Consider the following 19233-nt stretch of genomic DNA (forward strand, 5'->3'; position numbering starts at 1 on the left):
GCAGGCCTGGTGAATCAAAGGGAGGGGCTGAGCCTTCAGGGAGACCTTGCAGATATGAAGTCAAGTAGCTTGTTTAGACATTAGTTTCTCTGGAGGTAAGGGATGATGTGAGGGGGTGTTGGTCAGCTTCCTGCATCCCTTTTCTGCGGCCCCCACAAAGGGCAAGGGCCAGACACGTGGCTGATGTGGGGAGGAGGAGATGCAAATGAATATGGGCGGGGTCTCATTTGCATGGATGGTGCTAGGCCACCAATCCGGACAGGCGGAGCGGCAGCCCGCGCGCCTTTTGGGGGCGGACTGACAGCCCTAGGACCCTATGGAAGGCGGGTCCTGCGGCCGGCGGGGGCGGGACGGCGCCGGGCGCTGCCCGGGGGATTCGGGCCGGCTCGCGGGCGCTGCCAGTCTCAGGCGGCGTTGTCCGGCGCGCGGGCGGCCTGCAGGGCGGGCTGAGGGGTGAGTGGGGCGCGGGCTAGGCAAAGAGGGACAGAGCCTGCGAGCTACCGCGGGGACAGGTACAGGAGCCATGGCTGCAGGGGTGGGGCGGGCGGCCGTGGCACCCCAAAAAACCGAATTCCCTCCTTCCCGGTCCCGTCGCGGTCGCTCTCTTCCCCGCCCCCTCGCGCTTCTCCCCAACCCGAGCAGCGTGTAGGGGCGAACCGGGCCCGGGAAACCTAGAGGTGAGCGCGCGGGAGGCCCAGCCGCACTGCGGGGTCCGTGCCGCGCCTCAGGGGCCTCGGGGCCGGGGCTCTCTCCCGGAGGCGCGGAGCGGGACGGCCGCCGGAGCCGCTCCCCGCCCCCGCCGCGCTCCCCCTCACCGAGGCGAGGCCGGTCGCGCCCGCGAGTCCTCGGCTTTTGTTTCCCGCCCGGGTGACAGGTCTCGCTCCGGCTCTGGTTGGCGGCCCAGGACTCGCTCCAGGCCAGGCGGGCAGTGACCGCAGCGGCTCGGAGCGGGCGGCCGGACCCTCTGAGAACCGGGCGGCGCCTGAGCAGCCACGCCGCGGGCGGGAGTGAAACTTCGCCTTCCGGGACCCGGACGGCCCGAGAAGTCGAGCCCGGCTGAGCCCGGCGCCGGACGCCGCGGGCGATGGAGCCCTGCTCACCTGGCGGGTCCGGGAGGGTGAGGATAACGGAGCGTCCCGGGGCTGTTTGCCGCCTCTGCCGTGGCCGGCCGATGGGTGTGGATGGGCGTTCACCGCCTTCACCTGCCGCCCTAGGACAAGTGACAGGGAACCGCGTCGCCGCTCTCGGCCACTTGTTGAGGGTGTGCGTGTGAGTCGTTCTAACAGGTGATCTGCATTAGCCTAGTGCTAGCAGAAAGCCAGTTAAAAGTTGTGTTAGGGTGCTTACTCACTTCAGCCCAAGGACGTTGTAACTCCTGCCCTGTCGATCGTCTAAAAAGGTGTGCTGACGATAGTGTATCGCCTAAAAACCAGTACTGCCAATGTTTTTTTGACGATTAGGGTGTAGATTGCTTTTTTTTTCCTATTGATGGGCCAGGAGGAACATTTTAGTCGCATTTTAAAAATCGGGTTCTGCAGTGTTGGCGAATGGACTGTAAGGTACAAGTTGTAAGAGGAGAACGCAGAGCTCTAGATATCCTTCAGTGTGGCTCAGGACAGCGTGTACAGCGATTGGCCGCCATTCAGTAAATTCTGCATGAAGCATTTTGAGCTCGTGGTTTTGGATTTACTTTTTAGGAGTACGTTTCCAGTGGAATAAGGCTTAGCATTGAATGGGAGCTTTCTTTGCCTGAGAGTAGACGGGTGTGTTTATTTTCATTGTTTTTCCATTTTCTTAGGTTGTAGAAAAGGGAAAAGTTAAGGCATAATTTGGTTAAGGATTTTTTAATAGTGTGTGGGAGTTCTGCCCCCCTTCTGCATTAGGGTTTTTAGAGAATATAGTAGCAGCTTTTCATGGTATCTGAATCAAAATTCAATAATTGACTTGAAAAAAAATTCTTATTCTAGTGGGAAGTTCTTATTCTGTCATGCTTTCACTTACCATTTTCTGTTTGTCTCTCTCCCAACTGACCTATGCCTAACAATCTACAATTATGGCCCTAATTGAGCGATTCTGTAGAAATAGTATATTTTGAAAATTACTTTTAAAAGGAGGCTTATAGTTAACTTGTCATTTGTGAGAAACACTTGCTTTACTCCATTTTTCTTTTCTAATGTGTTATTTGTAACCATATTGCAAATGATTTATACTTCAGAGAAGTTAACTTCTCTAAGAACAAAGTTAATATTTAACCATGCTAATTTATTCAGATTTAATTGAATGGTAATTTTACCTTTTTACCATGTAGAATTAGCTAATAGTTCTCATTATTTGAGATTTAAAAAATTTAAGACAGTCTTTGTAAATTTTTATTTCTCTAAAACAACAAACTTTTATGTTATGAGGTCTTTGCCATTCCAACATTAACAAATGTTTTTTAATCTTTTTTTTTTAATTTTTTTTTTTAGTTGTAGTTGAACACAATATGTTTATTTTTATGTGGTGCTGAGGATCAAACCCAGTGCCTCACATGTGCTAGGTAAGTGTTCTACCACTAAATTACAACCCCAGTCCTGTTTTTTAGTCTTTAATTTTTTTAGTTATGGGAATTTGGGATGGATTTCTTTTAGAACATAATTTTAATCAGTTGAACATGAAAAACTTAAGACTATTGGGTTAGATGACTAATTAAATCTTCAATTTTCTGTTTATATTTAGATTGGAAAAGAATGCGTATTTTGGATTTTTTAGTTTCCCAAAGTTTTCTCAGATTAGGATGAATTAGTCCAAAGAATGAGCATCCTTTTGGAGTACCTATAGAAGAGGTTAGTGCCACAAAAGGCTGAGTTGGCTTTTGGATGATTGGTGAGGGCAATTTGGTTGAACGATAACTTTTTCCTTCATGTTGAATGGGTTAATTCTACATAAGTATCTGGAGGGAACTTATAAGACTGGGGCTTTCATTGTTTGGGATGATTTAATTGATTCCATGATTTAACATTAATTTAAATTATTGTATGTAAAGAGAGGGTTCATAATCCTTTTCCTGTGATGATGATGCTTGAGTATGCCACATTATAAAGTTATAGTTCATAATCTTAGTTACAAAAAAACATATTTTAAGTTTTTAGATAGAAAAGTGCTTTCACTTAAAAGCCCAGTTTAGAATTAAATTTTTATTTATTTTTGTTCACTTTAACTTGTGGTAGACCACAATGGTAGAGTGCTTGCCTAGCACTTTTGAGGCACTGGGTTTGATTCTCAGCACCACGTATAAATAAATAAATAAGTGTTTAAAAATTATCAACCATATTTTAATTTTAAAATTAAGCATAAGTTGATTATCACATATATAAAAGAAAAAACTGGCACCATTTTAAAGCATCTACCTTCAGATATGGCTCATTTTGAGTTTGGGGGGCTGTTGTGGTAGTAAATTTTCTTTTTTTTTCTCTCTTTCCCTGTGGATTGACTCTTGGGCCATTATGTATGGTAGTCAAACACTACCACTGAACTACAAAAAAATAAGGGCTTTAAATTCAAGAATAGATCAAATGACACTGTTATAGATATTAAAACTCCTTTACATAACAGTAATATGCTTGTTGTACCTAGCATTAGGAATATCCTCTAGTCAGGTGTGATGGCGAATGCCAGTAATCCCAGTGGCTCTGGAGGCTGAGGTAGGAAGATTTGCAAATTTGAAGCCAGTTCTGGCAATTTAGTGAGGCTTTAAGTAACCTAGTGAGACCCTATTTCAAAAAAAAAAAAAAAAACCGGCTGGGGATGTTAAGCACCTTTAAGTACCCTTGGGTTCAATCCCTGGTACCAAAAAAAAAAAAAAAAAAAAAGAAGAAGAAGAAGAATATCTTCTAGCAGTTTCTGGTGGTGCATACATGTAATCCCAGCTTGGAAAAGCTGAGGCAAGAGCATCACAAGTTTGAGGCCATCCTAGGCATCTTAGCCAGACCTTATTTCAAAAAATAAAAAGGAGGGAGAATATAGAACTCTGTGGTACAGCGCCCCCAGGGTTTAATCCCCAGTACAGCAAAAAAAAAAAAAAAAAAAAAAAAGTCTAATTAATTTATGCTGAACAATTAAATATCTACATTTTATAATCTGGAACTATTTCAACATTCCAATTTAGCTGACTAGTAATTAGATTTTTGGTTTTGATATTTCCAGATTTTTCTACAGTTTGGTTTAGTGATTGCTTTGTGGTTTGTGGTTCTGAGAATTGAACCCAGGGCCTTGTGCATGCTAGGCAAATGCTCTACCCAACCGCACTTTTGTGCATTTTTATTTTTTTAATTTAAAAAATAACTGTAGTTTTATTTTTTGGGGGGGAGGGTGTATCTAACCCAAGGCCTCACACAAATTAGGAAAGTGTTCTACCAGTGCACTATGTCCCCCAGCCCTACTGCATTTTAAAATTCTGACATTTTCCTGAAATATGTAAAGAAAATTAAATACACAGGCATCAAAGACTGAGTCAACAATGATATGCAGATCACAACTACTGATTTAAAATGGCCCCTTAAGTGTGATTTAATTTGCAAATAAGATGTTTATTTACTATGTAAAAAGCAGTTCTGCAAATGAGACAGGTAAAAATGATTGATTGTAGGGCCATGTATTTTAACAGGTTATCAACAGATTGCAGCTAATAGATTACTATATTCTATTTATTTTATTTTATTTTCCCATACTGGAGATTGAACCCAAGTACTTTTTACCACTGAGCTGCATCTCAGCTCTTTTTATTTTTTATTTTGAGACAAGGTCAGGCTAAGTAGCTGAGGCTGGTCTCAAACTTGTGATCCTCTTGCCTCAGCCTTCTGAGTTGCTGAAATTATAGGTGTGGACCACCATGCCTGGCTCTAAAGGTAGTTTAGCAACATTTAGAAGACTAAAATTTCAGTACTCAAAATAAGTTGTATGTCTTACAATTTGTTATGAGAACTGACTTGCATTTTGTGCATACTTCCTTATAGTCTTTTGGATTTGGTTAATGAGAGTGAAGGACCACCAGAGGGAGTGTGGGGTCTGCACATTTGGTGTATTTGTTTTTCATCCTTGGTGTGAAAGCAAAACATTTTAAAAACAACCATAAAATTTTATTTTAGTTCTCTAGTACAATCAGGCAAACCATATTGAAAGTTAGGGAATTAAGCCAATAGGAGTTGTTATAAAAATCAAAGCTTAATCAAGGCTATTTTTCTTCTTTTAAAGAAAGGTACAGTTATTAGAAAAATGAAAATGGTGTATTTTCAGAGTGAAATAATGGATTTTTAAGTAAACAGTCACACATCTGTGAAAGCTAGGGAACATCCAAATTCTGAGTAGTACATTTGAATTTTATGTTTTTTAAATTACTCATTTTTTTTTTTTTGGAACGAGGAATAAAAGATGAAGAAAGATCAAAGACTAGAAGAGGATTGTTTTATCCCATTTGTAGTTTCAGATTCCTTTTTAAGGCAATGGTAAATTTCTAGAATTGTTTGTAGTAGTGAATTTTGGCAATTGATAGATTATATTAAATGAGCCGCTGAACATGGGCATCTGATTATCAAAAACAGGGTTGCAAATTTCAAATTGATCTCTAAAAAATCAGATTTGTGTATATTTATTACTGTTCTTATCTCTGGCGAATTAAAGAAATTTCTCTTGTCAGCTGAAAATTACACAGTAGAATTGAGAGTCAGAATGTTGCTATCACAGACAGTGCTGAAGTAAATTACTATTTGGAATAGAGAAAACATCCTAGAGATTAAATCTTTATCAGAATATATTCTGAATGCGTGTGGGATGTTCTTTACCCATGTTAAATATTAACTAGTGAAATTATTTGCATGTTTAACTTTTTGAAAAAGCAAGACAATAAAGTCTTGTAATCTTTTTTCTTAACTTTTTTTTTTTAGTTGTTGATGTAGAGCAGTTGCCTAGCACGTGTGAGGCCCTGGGTTCGAATCTCAGCACCACATATAAATAAATAAAGGTCCATTTACAACTAAAACAAATGTAATTTAAAAAAAGGACATGTACAAAATGTTCATAGCATCTTTTTCACAATAGGAATGAACTACTGATTCACACAATAAATAGAGCAATGTCAGAAATATTGTTCATAGCAAGAGAACACAAACTAGTTCAGACACAGATGAGTGTATACTGTATGATACTGTTTATGAAAAATACAAGAACAGACAAAACTAAGGTATGATGGAAATCAGAATAGTGGTTGCCTCTGGGTAGGAGCTTTGATTGACTGGAAAGGGACACAAGGGAGCTTTCTGGAGTGATGGAAATGTACTTTAGAATGACATGGGTGATAGAAATTCATGTGTATATTTTTGGGCAACTTATTATATCATTTTATCATTTTTAATCTGTGGAAAGTATAAGACTAGTATAAGGAACTTCTGCAAACCTTTATCCATATTCACCAATTATATAAGTTTGTTCAGTTATTAAGCTGAATTTTAAAGATCTGTGCATTTTATGATATGTAAGTCTTTAATAAAAAGGGAAAAAGCTAAAAACTATTGAAGATTAGGAGAAATATTTTAATGTCTGAAAAAAGTGAAATACCTCAATTAGGAATTAGCCAGTTGCTTAATAATGATGAAACAAAAGAATCATTTGAGTGTCTGTGCATACATGTTTTTATACTGCTTTTCACTCAAGTTTTATGACAACTTGTTTCTGTTGGAAGAAACAGGATTCTGAATATGATTTAAGTAGAACTGCCAGTGAGGAAACCCTGCTTTGTTATTTTATGGACGTCACCTAGGGAATGAGACTGATACTTAGCAATAGCTTTCTGGAAATCAAAGATGGTGATTATTGCTGTTTAAGAGTGGAACACTTGTAGTGTGCTAGGTTTTGCGTAGACATATATCCTTTTTACTGTTCTGGAGCTTATTAGTCAAGAAGAGGAGGCAGACAAATCTGGTTGTCATTTTTGGGTGGTGCTATTTATCATAGGAAATGTTGGTGCCCCAAACCCTAGAAACCATTCATGATTATTGATGAGTGGTGAATCTGCTGCTCTCTCCTAGTATTAAAGTCTATTTAAATCATAATTTAAGCAATGATAATTATTATTATTATTTTTTTTTATAAAGAGTGAGAGAGGGGAGGGGAGAATTATTTATTTATTTATTTATTTAATTATTTTTTTTTAAAAGAGTGAGAGAGGGGAGAGAGAGAGAGAGAGAGAGAGAGAGAATTTTTAATATTTATTTTTTAGTTCTCGGCGGACACAACATCTTTGTTTGTATGTGGTGCTGAGGATCGAACCCGGGCCGCACGCATGCCAGGCGAGCGCGCTACCGCTTGAGCTACATCCCCAGCCCAATGATAATTATTATTATTTTTTTTTAAGAGAGAGAGAGAGAGAGAGAGAGGTTTTTTAATATTTATTTTTTAGTATCGGCAGACACAACATCTTTGTTTGTATGTGGTGCTGAGGATCGAACCCGGGCCGCACGCATGCCAGGCGAGCGCGCTACCGCTTGAGCCACATCTCCAGCCCCCCAATGATAATTATTTTAAAAATGAATTTTCCCCTCTACTTATTATTTTGTATAATTTTAATATATGTTCATTACAATTTAGGATTAGGTATAATTTATGGATAGGTTTGCTTTTTAAAAATCTTTTTTGCATCTGTATCAGATTATTTATTAGAGCGGTAGATGTTTGAAGTAACTGGAGGGCTAACTGACTGCTTCAAGATGTAAGAATTGATATTGAAGGTAAATATTTTGACCTTCTTAATCAGAACCACACACACACAGCCTATACATACTTCAGCAAAGACTTAAGTTTAATGAAGAAAAAAAATGACATGTCTAAAATCAATCAATATGAATAAAAGGACCTTTTCCATTTAATGAACATATTCTTGTTCCTTTGAAGTGATAGACTAGGTCTTTTCTCCGTTCTATACACAGTAAATTTTATTGGTTTATCAAGAATGAAGCAAGCATTGTTTGAAAAGTATTTATTGTCTACTAGAATTTTATTTTTAATTGTCAGACTTATCTGTTGATAGAATTTTGAAAATATTTGTATGTAGTCAGATACTTTTATTATGATAGTTTCCCATATGTACAAAACTGGAGAAAAGAGTATAAAGAACCTCTATGTTCCTGCTCTCCAGATTCATTAGTGAACCTTCATGTACCCATTCCCCAGATTCATTAATTCTGGATATTTTAGTTGAAGTGCTTTTTTTTAACCTTTAATTAATTAATTAATTTTCTCCTCAAATATTTATTTAGTTGTAAATAAACACAGAGTATCTATTTTTATGTGGTGCTGAGGATCAAACCCAGTGCCTCAAACGTCCTAGGCAAGGGCTCCACCACTGAGCCACACCACAGCCCCTGAAGTACTTTTTTTAAAAAAAAATTTATTTATTTATTTTTTAGGTGTAGATGGACACAACACAATGCCTTTATTTTTATGTGGTGCTGAGGATTGAACGCAAGTCCCGCCCTTGCTAGGCAAGCGCTCTACCGCTGAGCCACAATTCCAGCCCTCCCTGAAGTACTTTTTAAAATGGTTACATTCTGTTGGGGCTGGGGTTGTGGCTCAGTAGTAGAGCACTTGCCTAGCATGTGTGGAGCCTGGGTTTGATCCTCAGCATTACATAAAAATAAACAAATAAAATAAAGGTATTGTGTCCATCTACAACTAAAAAATAATCGTTAAATTTTCACAAATATTGTAAAATAGTGGTAGTATGAGAATACCAGATTTTTCTGTTTTTTTTTTTTCCCCTTCCCTTTTATTATAGATAAATTTAAAAATCGTGTTCTAGTTCAGAGATTTGACTTCAGACAAATAGTAATTATGAACCTACTTTAGCTTGTTTCTGTTAATTCATAACATGAAATTAAAAAGAAAATTTAAGCTTCTCATTACAATAAATTGGTCCAAATGCACTATCTGTAGAATAGAGTACTGCTCACCTGGCAAGTTATTTCTGATGTACTGTCTGAGGAATGTAGTTGTCTAAATGTTCTTCTTTAATCTTTCTTTCTCTACAACCTCAATCATCAGAGTGCTCTAACACCCCTTTTAGGTCCCAAATCTATATTGTTGTCTAAACTTCAGGTCTAAATTTTCTCGTACTTCTTGAAAGAAAATATATTTAAATACCATCTCTCCAGCAGCTGTATACCACATCATCCTTTCCCCTTTCCCCAGCCCAAACACCTCTCTTTCCTCCTCTTCCCTCTTTAGCTATTAACAACTTCATTATTCTTTAAAAAAATTTTTTTAGCTGTAGATGGACAACTTTATTTTATTTATTTATTTTTATATGGTGCTGAGGATTAAACCCAGAGCCTCACACATGCTGGGCAAGCTCTCTACCACTGAGTAACAACTCCAGCCCTAACTTCTTCATTATTCTTACTGGTTATTTTTTACCCTTCCTTTACTTCTCAAACTCAGTGAGTAATTAAATTTGTTTGTTCTTTTTTTATCCTTTTGTCCCTTTCATTTTCACTATATTTGTCCTAATTTGATTAACATGTTTTAATAGGAAGTTATCCCTAATTTACAGTGAACTTCATACATATCAAAATTAAGGTATGTTCCTGAAGTAAAATAAGACATTTTTTTCCCTTCCAGAAAAAGCTTCAGTTAGCCTTATAGGCAGACATAGAATTTTTAAAGCTGAGATAATAATTATATTTATACCAAGGTGATAAGGAAGAATGCCAAATCACTCATGTCAAATGACGTGGTGAATGGTGGCTAACAGGTCCTACAGTTTATCAGGGTTTTGAGCACCAAACTATCTTAGACCACAGGTGTGGTCCATGATGACTACCTTCTAGCCTCAAATATCTACAAGAGCTTTGCAGTGGGGGAAATTCTGAATTGAATGTATATAACATATTTTCAGAACTTTCTAGTGTTTTTATGGCAAAAAGTGCAGGTTTGTTGGCCTACCTGATGTCTCTTCTCTTTGTTCCATATATCCTGGCCAAGACACTAAAAATCTACTTGTGTTAAAAGTGACACATACTCAGTTTCTTTACCTCGCCTTCTCTATAGTTTCTGGAATTGAAGTTTGTTAGAAAGATGGGAGCCTGAGGTTAGTCAGAAGTGGGTCAGTTCTAGTTGTACATACCTGTAATCCCAGGTACTCAGGAGGTTGAGACAGAAGAATCTCAAATTTGAGGCCAGTCTGAGCAACTTATAGAGACCCTTATAGAGATCCTATCTCAAAATAAAAAGGACTGAGGATATAGCTCAGTGGTAAAGCATCTCTGGGTTTAATCCTTAGTGTCCCCTTCTTTTGCCCACTCAAAATAGAAAGGAGATGCCAGGCTCTGTGGCGCATGCCTGCAATCCCAGCAGTTTAGGAGACTGAGGCAGGAGGATTGCAAGTTCAAAGCTGCCTCAGCAAAAGTAAGGCGCTAAGCAACTCAGTGAGACCCTGTCTCTAAATAAAGTACAAAATAGGGCTGGGGATGTGGCTCAGTAGTCAAGTGCCCCTGAGTTCAATCCCTGGTACCAAAAAAAAAAAAAAGTAAAAAAGAAAATAAATGATATCATTATATTTCCCACCTGTAGCTGTCCAACATCCTGGGTTCTTAGGCTCCTTCTTTCTGTATAGATTGTAGTTTATCTGCTGGCTTGAATTTGGTGTTTATGGAGATCTGTCTTCCTTCTGCTCTTCAGGAAAGTATTTGAATTTCTTCCTGGTAGGAAATAAGACCCAATTTAAGATTACTGACTTTGGAGATATGAAAATAAAAAGTTACATGTCTTGTTCTTGATAACACAGAATATCTGGTAATTGTCATCCAAGGTAACTATAAATTATGTGGGGATTCTGAAATGCATATGTAGAAATTTATGGTTATTAGGATGGAAAAGGAAGAAAAAATACCATTTCTAGGAAGTCTGGTGAGTTAGGAATAGATACTGGAATGAGATTCAGATGTGTTGCTATGAAGTAGCTGTATGATCTTGGGATTAAAGTTACCTAGCCTTTCTGGGCTTTACTTTTAACTATAAAATGAGTGGGTTGGATTAAATAGTGTCTCAAGGTCCTTTTGCAGCTCTGCTATTCTGAATAGTTTACTGAGGGAAAAAAAAAAAAACAACTCTTCCTAATGCAGCTGTTGTTTGTAGCTAATGATTTTTTTCTTTTTAAAGAGAGAGTGAGAGACAGAGAGAGAGAGAGAGAGAGAGAGAGAGAGAGAGAGAGAGAGAATTTTTTTTTAAATATTTATTTTTTAGTTTTTGGCAGACACAACATCTTTGTTGGTATATGGTGCTGAGGATCGAACCCAGGCCGCACGCATGCCAGGAGAGTGCGCTACTGCTTGAGCCACATCCCCAGCCCCGTAGCTAATGATTTTTCAGTTAACGTTTCACATACAGTTTTTTGTTTCCATTAGAGATTAGGAAAAGAAAGCAATCAGCATTCATAAAATGGATTAGCTCTAATTGTTTTTATTTGTACTTCTTCACTGAATTTATTCTGCATTCTTAATTGCACCTTCTATTTGTGTCTGTATTCCTGCTTTTCTTCTTATCTTTGCTCTACAGTGTGACTTTCCAGTATTCCTTTTCTCTGCTTCTTCTTGGTATTGCTTTTTTTAAATAACTGTCCTTCATTATTCATATTTTATTATTTGCATGGAATTCATCAGATAGACCCTTGAGTCCAAGTTATTGCTAATTTAAATTCAGATGTCCCAGTAGTTGATAGGATTAGCAAGAGTCCTTCTACTCTATAATACAACAAATAGAAAGATGAGTTCTAGGATAGAGGGAGTGGGTAATCCTGGAGGGAGGAGTGGTATAGAAGAGAATTTCTAAGAACTAAAAAAAAATTTGCCCCTAAACTGTAAGTTAAAATCTGAAGTTTTTTTTTTAATATTTATTTTTTAGTTTTAGGTGGACACAATATATTTATTTTATTTTTATGTGGTGCTGAGGATTGAACCCAGTGCCTCACGCCTGCTAGGCGAGCTCTCGACCTCTGAGCCATAACCCCAGCCTCCAAATCTTAAGTTTTAATGATGGTGACTCTGCTAGTGTTATCAGTTTGGTCCTGAAGTCTTGATGGAGTGTGAGTTTCTTGGAGGCAGTAACTATGAGTCCTGTATTAAGTACAGCTAAAGTACTGCTGCTAAGTAAATTTAAGTTGAATGGTTATTTTCAAGATTTATGGTAGACTGGAGATTAAGAGTATGGTGTAGACTGTTATGTTGTACTTTTGGAATTTGAGTCTTATCATACCATGGTGATACTAAACAAGATAGTTTCTTTAAGCTTCAGCTTCCTGGGGCCGGGGATGTGGCTCAAGCGGTAGCGTGCTCTCCTAGCATGCGTGCGGCCTGGGTTCGATCCTCAGCAGCACCACATACCAACAAAGATGTTGTGTCCGCCGAGAACTAAGAAAAAATAAATAAATGTTAAAATTCTCTCTCTCTCACTCTCTCTTTAAAAAAAAAAAAAAAAAAAAAAAAGCTTCAGCTTCCTTATCCTCTATATGGAGAAGGGTCAAGAATAATACCTGTCACTTAGCTCAGTATCTGGTGTGTGTTTTCAATAACTATTAAGTACTATTTAGTTTTATTAATAAGCACTGCTGTGTTCCAGATACTAAGTTCTGTTAGGTTTAAAATAGTATTACAAAATAAATAAGAAAAGATAGAACGTATGCACAAAGATAAATAAACTGGATCCCATGGTAAATGACAAGTGAGTAGTTTACTTAATGGCCTAAGAGGCAAGAATAATTGCCAAGTAGATGAGAATTTCAAGAAGGTGACAGAACTTGACCTGAGTGTTGAAGACTAATTAGCAAGTTGACAGGCTACTTGGAGCCAGACTGTGTCAATCCTAGCTCTGTTACCATGTAATTTTAAGCAAGTTATTTAACCTCCCTCCTAGGATTATTGAGAGAATTAAATTATTTAATGTATGTAAAATATTTAGAACAATACCTTATTAGAACTTGATGAATTATTAGGTTGAGAAGGGAATATGTGTTTCAGATCGAACATTGAATGATAGGGGAGATAATCTAAGTTCCTTTGAAATGAGGAAGCCAAATTGGCTAGACGGATAATCTATTGGAAAATAGTGGGTGATTATGTTGGAGCAGAATTATGAATGATTAAGCCAGGGAATGTGATATCTCTCTCCATATATACTGAGGAAACTTGAAAAGATTTCTTAGGTTATTTAGCAAGGCCCCTTGTATGTTACAGATCACACTTCTAAGTCTGCATCTCTAGCATTTCTCACTGTCTTTCTGGATAAACAAATGACTTATATTCAAATTAATTTTGACAGTGATGCTCATGATTCTGTATCCTGCACCATAATGCTTTTTTTTTTTATCTGTCCTTGTTTCTTTTTTTTTTTAATTAGTTACAATACCTTTATTTTATTTATTTATGTGGTGCTGAGATCGAACCCAGTGAGGCAAGTGCTCTATCACTGAGCCACAACCCCATGTTTGTGTCTAACTTTTTTTCTTCGTGTCCTAGTTATTTACATAATCCTCACTCCTTTTCTCCACAATCTAATAGATTTTTGTTGCTGCTTGCCTTTTTGTTTTCTAGACATACAGTGTAAACCCTATTTCATAAAGCCACAAAGAAGAGATGAAGAAAGGAAATAACACTCTGTTCTAGCCATCTTGTTTAAATTTTAAAAAAAATATTTATTTATTTATTTATTGTTAGTTTTTGGTGGACACAACATCTTTATTTTATTTTATGTGGTGCTAAGGATGGAACCCAGCACCCGGCGCATGCCAGGCAAGTACGCTACTGCTTGAGCCACATCCCCAGCCCTAGCCATCTTGTTTTATAGACAAGGAAATTGAGGTCCAGAGGAAGTAAAGTCACATTCTCAAGATCCACAGCTAATTTTTGATCAGGTCTGCATTCTTCAGGGCTAACCTAGGGAGATATATAAATCTTTAACTGTCATCTCTATATGATTCTCTTCCATCTGATAGAAATTATAGTATCAATAATTTTTTTGTCTAGCTATGAAACACCAAGATAAAAAATAATTTTATCTGCCAGGAACAATAAGATAATAATTCACCCTTAATAAGGAGAAGCTCATTTCTACATTTCTTGAGCATCACTGTTCTTAAAAGTAATGTTTAAAATCAAGACTCCAAAATCAGCTTTGAGAAGAAAAGGATTTCTTTCTATTTTAGTGTTGTGAATTATAAATACAATAGTGTTTTAAACATAAAGGGCTTTCTCATAAAAAAGTATTTTTCTACAATGGTAGAATAACCATTCTTTTATAGAGCTGTTGATAGGTTGGTAGTAAAATGAAAAGTTAATTAACTGTGTTTTTACTTCACAGCCCCTGACCCTGTACTTGTATTGTTGCTGTAGTCTCTAAGTTTACAACAAGGGTATTCATTTCTTACCTTTTGTTACATGCTGTGCATAATTGTGGGAATCTTACTAAGCACTGTGTTTTGTCTGTTTTTCAGTACAGGGGATTGAACCCAGGGGCGCTTTACCACTGAGCTACATCCCCTATCAGTTTTTTCTTTGGAGACAGGATCTTGCTAAGTTGCCCAGGCTGGCTTCAAACTTGTGATCCTCCTGTCTCAGCCTCCGGAGTTTCTGGGATTACTGGCATGTGCCACCACATGCAGTTCAGCATTTTTTTTTTTTTTGTACATTGTTTTTACCCAGATGCAATATGATGGAATATATATAAAGCCTAAAGCTTAGTGTCTGGTCACACCAGTTAATAAATATTCTCTTCCATTTTTACAAAGCAGGTCATTTTTTCTTAAATGTAAATAATGTCAGTTCCTGATCATCAGTGCACTATCACATCACTTCCTTTTCTTCCCTTAAAATGTATTGTTTTAACTGTGACAAGACACTCTCTCTGCATTTTGAAAAATTGTACACTATATAAATACTTTTTAGTCACTAAGCATAATTTTATCATTAAGCATAATTTTATCGTGAAACTATTTTGCAGTTGGTAATCTTTTCATGTTCTGTATTCTTTCTCATGATTAAAGAAATAAAAAGTGGCCTGGATTACATAAAGATGCCCTTGACCTGCAAAATCTGCCACATTTCTTCCCCAAAAAGCAGGCTTCTGGGCTAGGTTCATTTCTACTGAAATACTGATTTTTATTTTAATATTTATTTTTTAGTTGTAGATGCACACAATACCTTTATTTTATTTATTTATTTTTTTTATGTGGTGCTGAGGATTGAACCCAGGGCCTCACACGTGCTAGGCGAGTGCTCTACCATTGAGCCACAACCCCAGCCCTGAAATAACTAATTTTTAAAAGATTCATTTTTAAGCAGTGTGAGGTTTATACACACACACACACACACACACACACACACATACACACATATATAAAATTCCATGTCTTTATGCTTTGTATCAGATCACTTATTTATATTTCCTATGGTTTGGTTTCTTTTTCTAGGGGGAGGGTTTTTTTTTTCTTATGACTTGTGACTTGTTTTGTATTTAGATGATTATCCTTTATTACATATTTTATCTTTTGATCTAGTACAAGAGAAGATATATACTTCAAAATTAGATTTTGGGTTTTTTTGAGGTCTGAATGTGTGGATGTGTGTAGGCTTCTCTTGGCCCCTTCATGTAATATATAGGAACTCTTTCTGTTTTTAAAATATTTTCTTATGCTGTACTATTTTATTGTTTGGATAAACCACTGTATATAGGTGGTTGCTAGGCTTTCCTTCTAAATTTATATAGTAATAAATTGTTGATTTCATTCTTAGAATATTATTTCTTATAATTTAACCTCTTTAGGTATTAACCCTGTACTTCTCATTTTCATTTTATATATATTATTTTGCTACCTGGCACCTCTCATTATATATGATTTTCTAGTTTTTGTTTGTATCTTTTAAAAGTGGGAAAATTTAACATTATGTTATGCATTCTTCTTTTATGTGTGTGGTGTTGGGAATCAAACCCAGGTATTATACATGTTAGGCTGGTACTCCAGCTCTGGGCTATACCCCCCAGCCTGTTATACATTCTTATAGACTATTGTCTGTTATAAAATGTTTTCATTTCTCTTTTACATTTTTAAATGACTTTATTCTAGATCTTCTTTATTTAATTCACGATACATTTTTATTTAGTTTTTGGCTAGATTTGTCAGTTTGGATTATTTCTCCTTTTTTTTTTTGTTGTTGTTCATTAATACTTCACATATCCACTTAACAAACTGTTTTGCATTTTAATATACTAAACATCATCATATATATGTTTATAATTTCTAAATTAGTGTAATTGAGTTCCCCCCTTTTTATTAGATCATAGACTATTTTGTCTATTTTGCACCTGAAGATGTTAACAGTATGTGAGAAATAAATACACTTTATTAGAGTTAACTTTTTACAAAAATTCAACTTTGCCAGAGCAATTTTGTTTGTAATTTTTCTAATCCTCTTAATCTAGTGTCCCCAGTTTAGTAATTTAAGTTATGGTCCTTTTGTCATTTTATTATTATTTTATTTTAAAAATATTATCCAGCTTTTACAAAAGTGAATCATAATTTTATGAAAAATTAGGAAGAGATAATTTTCATTTTAGAACCTATATTTTAGGGGTTGGGGCTGGGGCTCAGCCGTAGCGCACTCGCCTGGCATGTGTGAGGCACTGGGTTCCATTCTCAGCACCACATATAAGTAAATAAAATAAAGATCTAAAAAAGAAAAAAGAACCTATGATTTATACAAATTGCACTAAAATGTTATGTAGTGATTTGGAAATATTAATTTGTTATAATACATTTCTTCTAATTTATGATTTATATTAGCCTATTCATTGGGAAGATTTTCATAATTTATAATTAAAACAGAATACAAGAACCATTAAAAAGTCAGAAAACAAACATAAGCCACTTGAGAAATAATGAGCAGGATGAGGGAGAGGGAAGAAATCTTTACACCAATAATCTGAGGTAAGATAATTTCTGTGTTTGAACATTAAATTTAGCTCTGAGCTTCCTGGCAAGCAAGAGAAAAAAGGAAACAGGATGGGATTCATAGTTATTGTCTGATAAAGAAAGCTTATCAGTTTCACAAAAGAAAAATTTTTTCTGAATCCTGAGTTATACAAGAAATTTGTTGTGTGAATTCTTTTTAAAAAATATTTATTTAGTTGTAGAAGAACACACAGTATCTTTATTTTTATGTGGTGTTGAGGATTGAACCCAGTGCCTCACACGTATGAAGCAAGCACTTTACCACTGAGCTGCAGCCTCAGCCCCTATTATGTGAATTCTTATATAAGAATAATTTCCATTTTGATAAATTATTAATTTCTGCTGTTGCTGTCTTAGCTGCTTTGTACTATTATATGCACTGTAATTATATTTGGTCATATTAAGTTCACATCCACTGTTGTCAGAAGTGGAAATACCATGACTGGGGTGTGTTTATGCATTGCCTCTAGAGTTGTAGCTATTGACGAACAGGAAACTGAAAGCTAAAAGTTCAGGAAATGTATTTTGACTGTGTGGAAAAAAAACATATATGATACTTAACTACTGAAATCATGAGCGTTTCAAGACTGAGAATTTTATTTGTATATTTAGAGAGGAATATTAAGGATTCTTGTAACAATGCTGTCAGATGTTTAAATATGATAATAGATACAGTATGTGCATTGTAGGCCAGGAACATTGTGCAATGCTAGAAAAAAGATGCAACAGATTATTATATGTTTCACTATACTCTTTCAAGAAGTAAATCAGCTAGCACATCAGTGGAATTCTTCAAGGATGTTTTATTTTCAGAGAATTACAGAGTTTTAGTTTTAGTTTAGTTCCAAAGATGGGGAGGTCCATGTCTTACAAGATAGTCCATTTCATTCTTAGAAAATTCTGGTAGTTAAATTTTGTTTTCTTATGTTGAATTGAACTTTTGTTGCAATTTATTAATATGCTCTGTAATTTTCTTTGTTAAGAGAATTATTAATTGATCAAAATTATTTTAAAAAGTTAAATGTATCTCACATATTTTCTTAGGTGTTATAGCATTTTAGAAACCTTATAAGAAACTACCTATAGGAGTCTTTATTCTTGAAGTTATAAAATAATTTCTATTAAAGAAAATGTGATGAATGTATATGCCTACCAGACTTGTATTTTCTTATTATTTCTATACTTAACTATTTTAATAGGATATGATTTATATGGATTTAACATTCTTATTCTTCGAAACAAACATGAAGTTTTATCACTTCTTTGAAATGGAAAATTTCCAATATTACATATTTTGTTGCTGTTTCATTGTTGTATATTTTAACAAAAAAAAAGTAACTTGTGACTATATAAGTGCAGGTTTTGTGATTTAAAATTTTAACTTCATAAAATATTTAGGGACCACATTAACTGAAAAGTCTCCTTATTACAAAGTTCTTTTTAGGAATTTTATCTGTATTATATGTTAGTAATTATGATAATTTAAATAATTTCATTAGTCTCTTATCAAGGTTGATTTTGGTTTGGATCTCTTAGGGTCATGTGTTCATCTCTGAACTATTAAAGTTGCCAGGGCCCTGACTGGCAAAGACTGGTCCCAGCCCAGAAGATTAAGAACACTGGTTTCCCAGAAGAAACGGACATGGACTCTGGGTTGACAAGGGCAGGGAATCTCAACAAGTACAGACCACAAGGGAGCTGGCGTAGCAGAAATCTTGGACTTTTTGTCATGCTGTTTTTGCAGTGGAAGTCTCTCCAAGAAATGGAGAAATCATGCTAGGTAAAATAAGCCAGACTGAGAAAATCAAGGGTCATTGTTTTCTCTCATATGTGGAAGCTAAAGCAGTATTACAAGAAAGAAGAAAGTGTGGAGGGGATCAGATATCACAAAGATATAGGGAAGATTTGTGGAGCAGAAATAGGATAATGAGGAGGGAGGAAAGAAGGGGTAAGGAAAGAAATGTGGTATGAATCTAACAGAGTCATGTTATATATGTATATAAATGTACCAAAGGGAATTTCTCCTTTATGTATATGTAGAAAGTGGCAACCAGGAATAAATGAATAAAAATGTGAAATGGAGATCAGTAAATTTGAAAAGGGGGCGGGGCTGGGGTTGTGGCTCACCCGTAGAGCTCTCGCCTGGAATGTGCGGAACCCTGTGTTCCATCCTCAGCACCACATTAAAAATCAATCAATAAATAAAT

At 36.3% G+C, this 19233-nt stretch overlaps 1 protein-coding gene across 4 annotated transcripts in view; it reads left to right on the top strand.

Annotated features, from left to right (window-relative positions):
- The first annotated feature begins 300 nt into the window (after positions 1-300).
- Fkbp5 (FKBP prolyl isomerase 5) overlaps positions 301-19233 on the top strand; it is a 110156-nt gene continuing 91223 nt past the window's right edge. The window contains exons 1-2 of one of the 4 annotated variants that reach the window (XM_005318774.5): positions 16888-17002; positions 18563-18806. In XM_005318774.5, coding sequence (XP_005318831.2) covers positions 18800-18806 — 7 coding nt within the window. In that variant the 5' untranslated portion in view covers positions 16888-17002; positions 18563-18799. Of the gene's footprint in view, positions 513-16887; positions 17003-18562; positions 18807-19233 lie in introns of those variants that run through there. The other 3 variants (XM_078020128.1, XM_078020129.1, XM_078020127.1) reach the window with 3 other exon arrangements.

This window comes from Ictidomys tridecemlineatus, chromosome 8, assembly GCF_052094955.1.
Source record: "Ictidomys tridecemlineatus isolate mIctTri1 chromosome 8, mIctTri1.hap1, whole genome shotgun sequence".
Taxonomy (NCBI): domain Eukaryota; kingdom Metazoa; phylum Chordata; class Mammalia; order Rodentia; family Sciuridae; genus Ictidomys; species Ictidomys tridecemlineatus.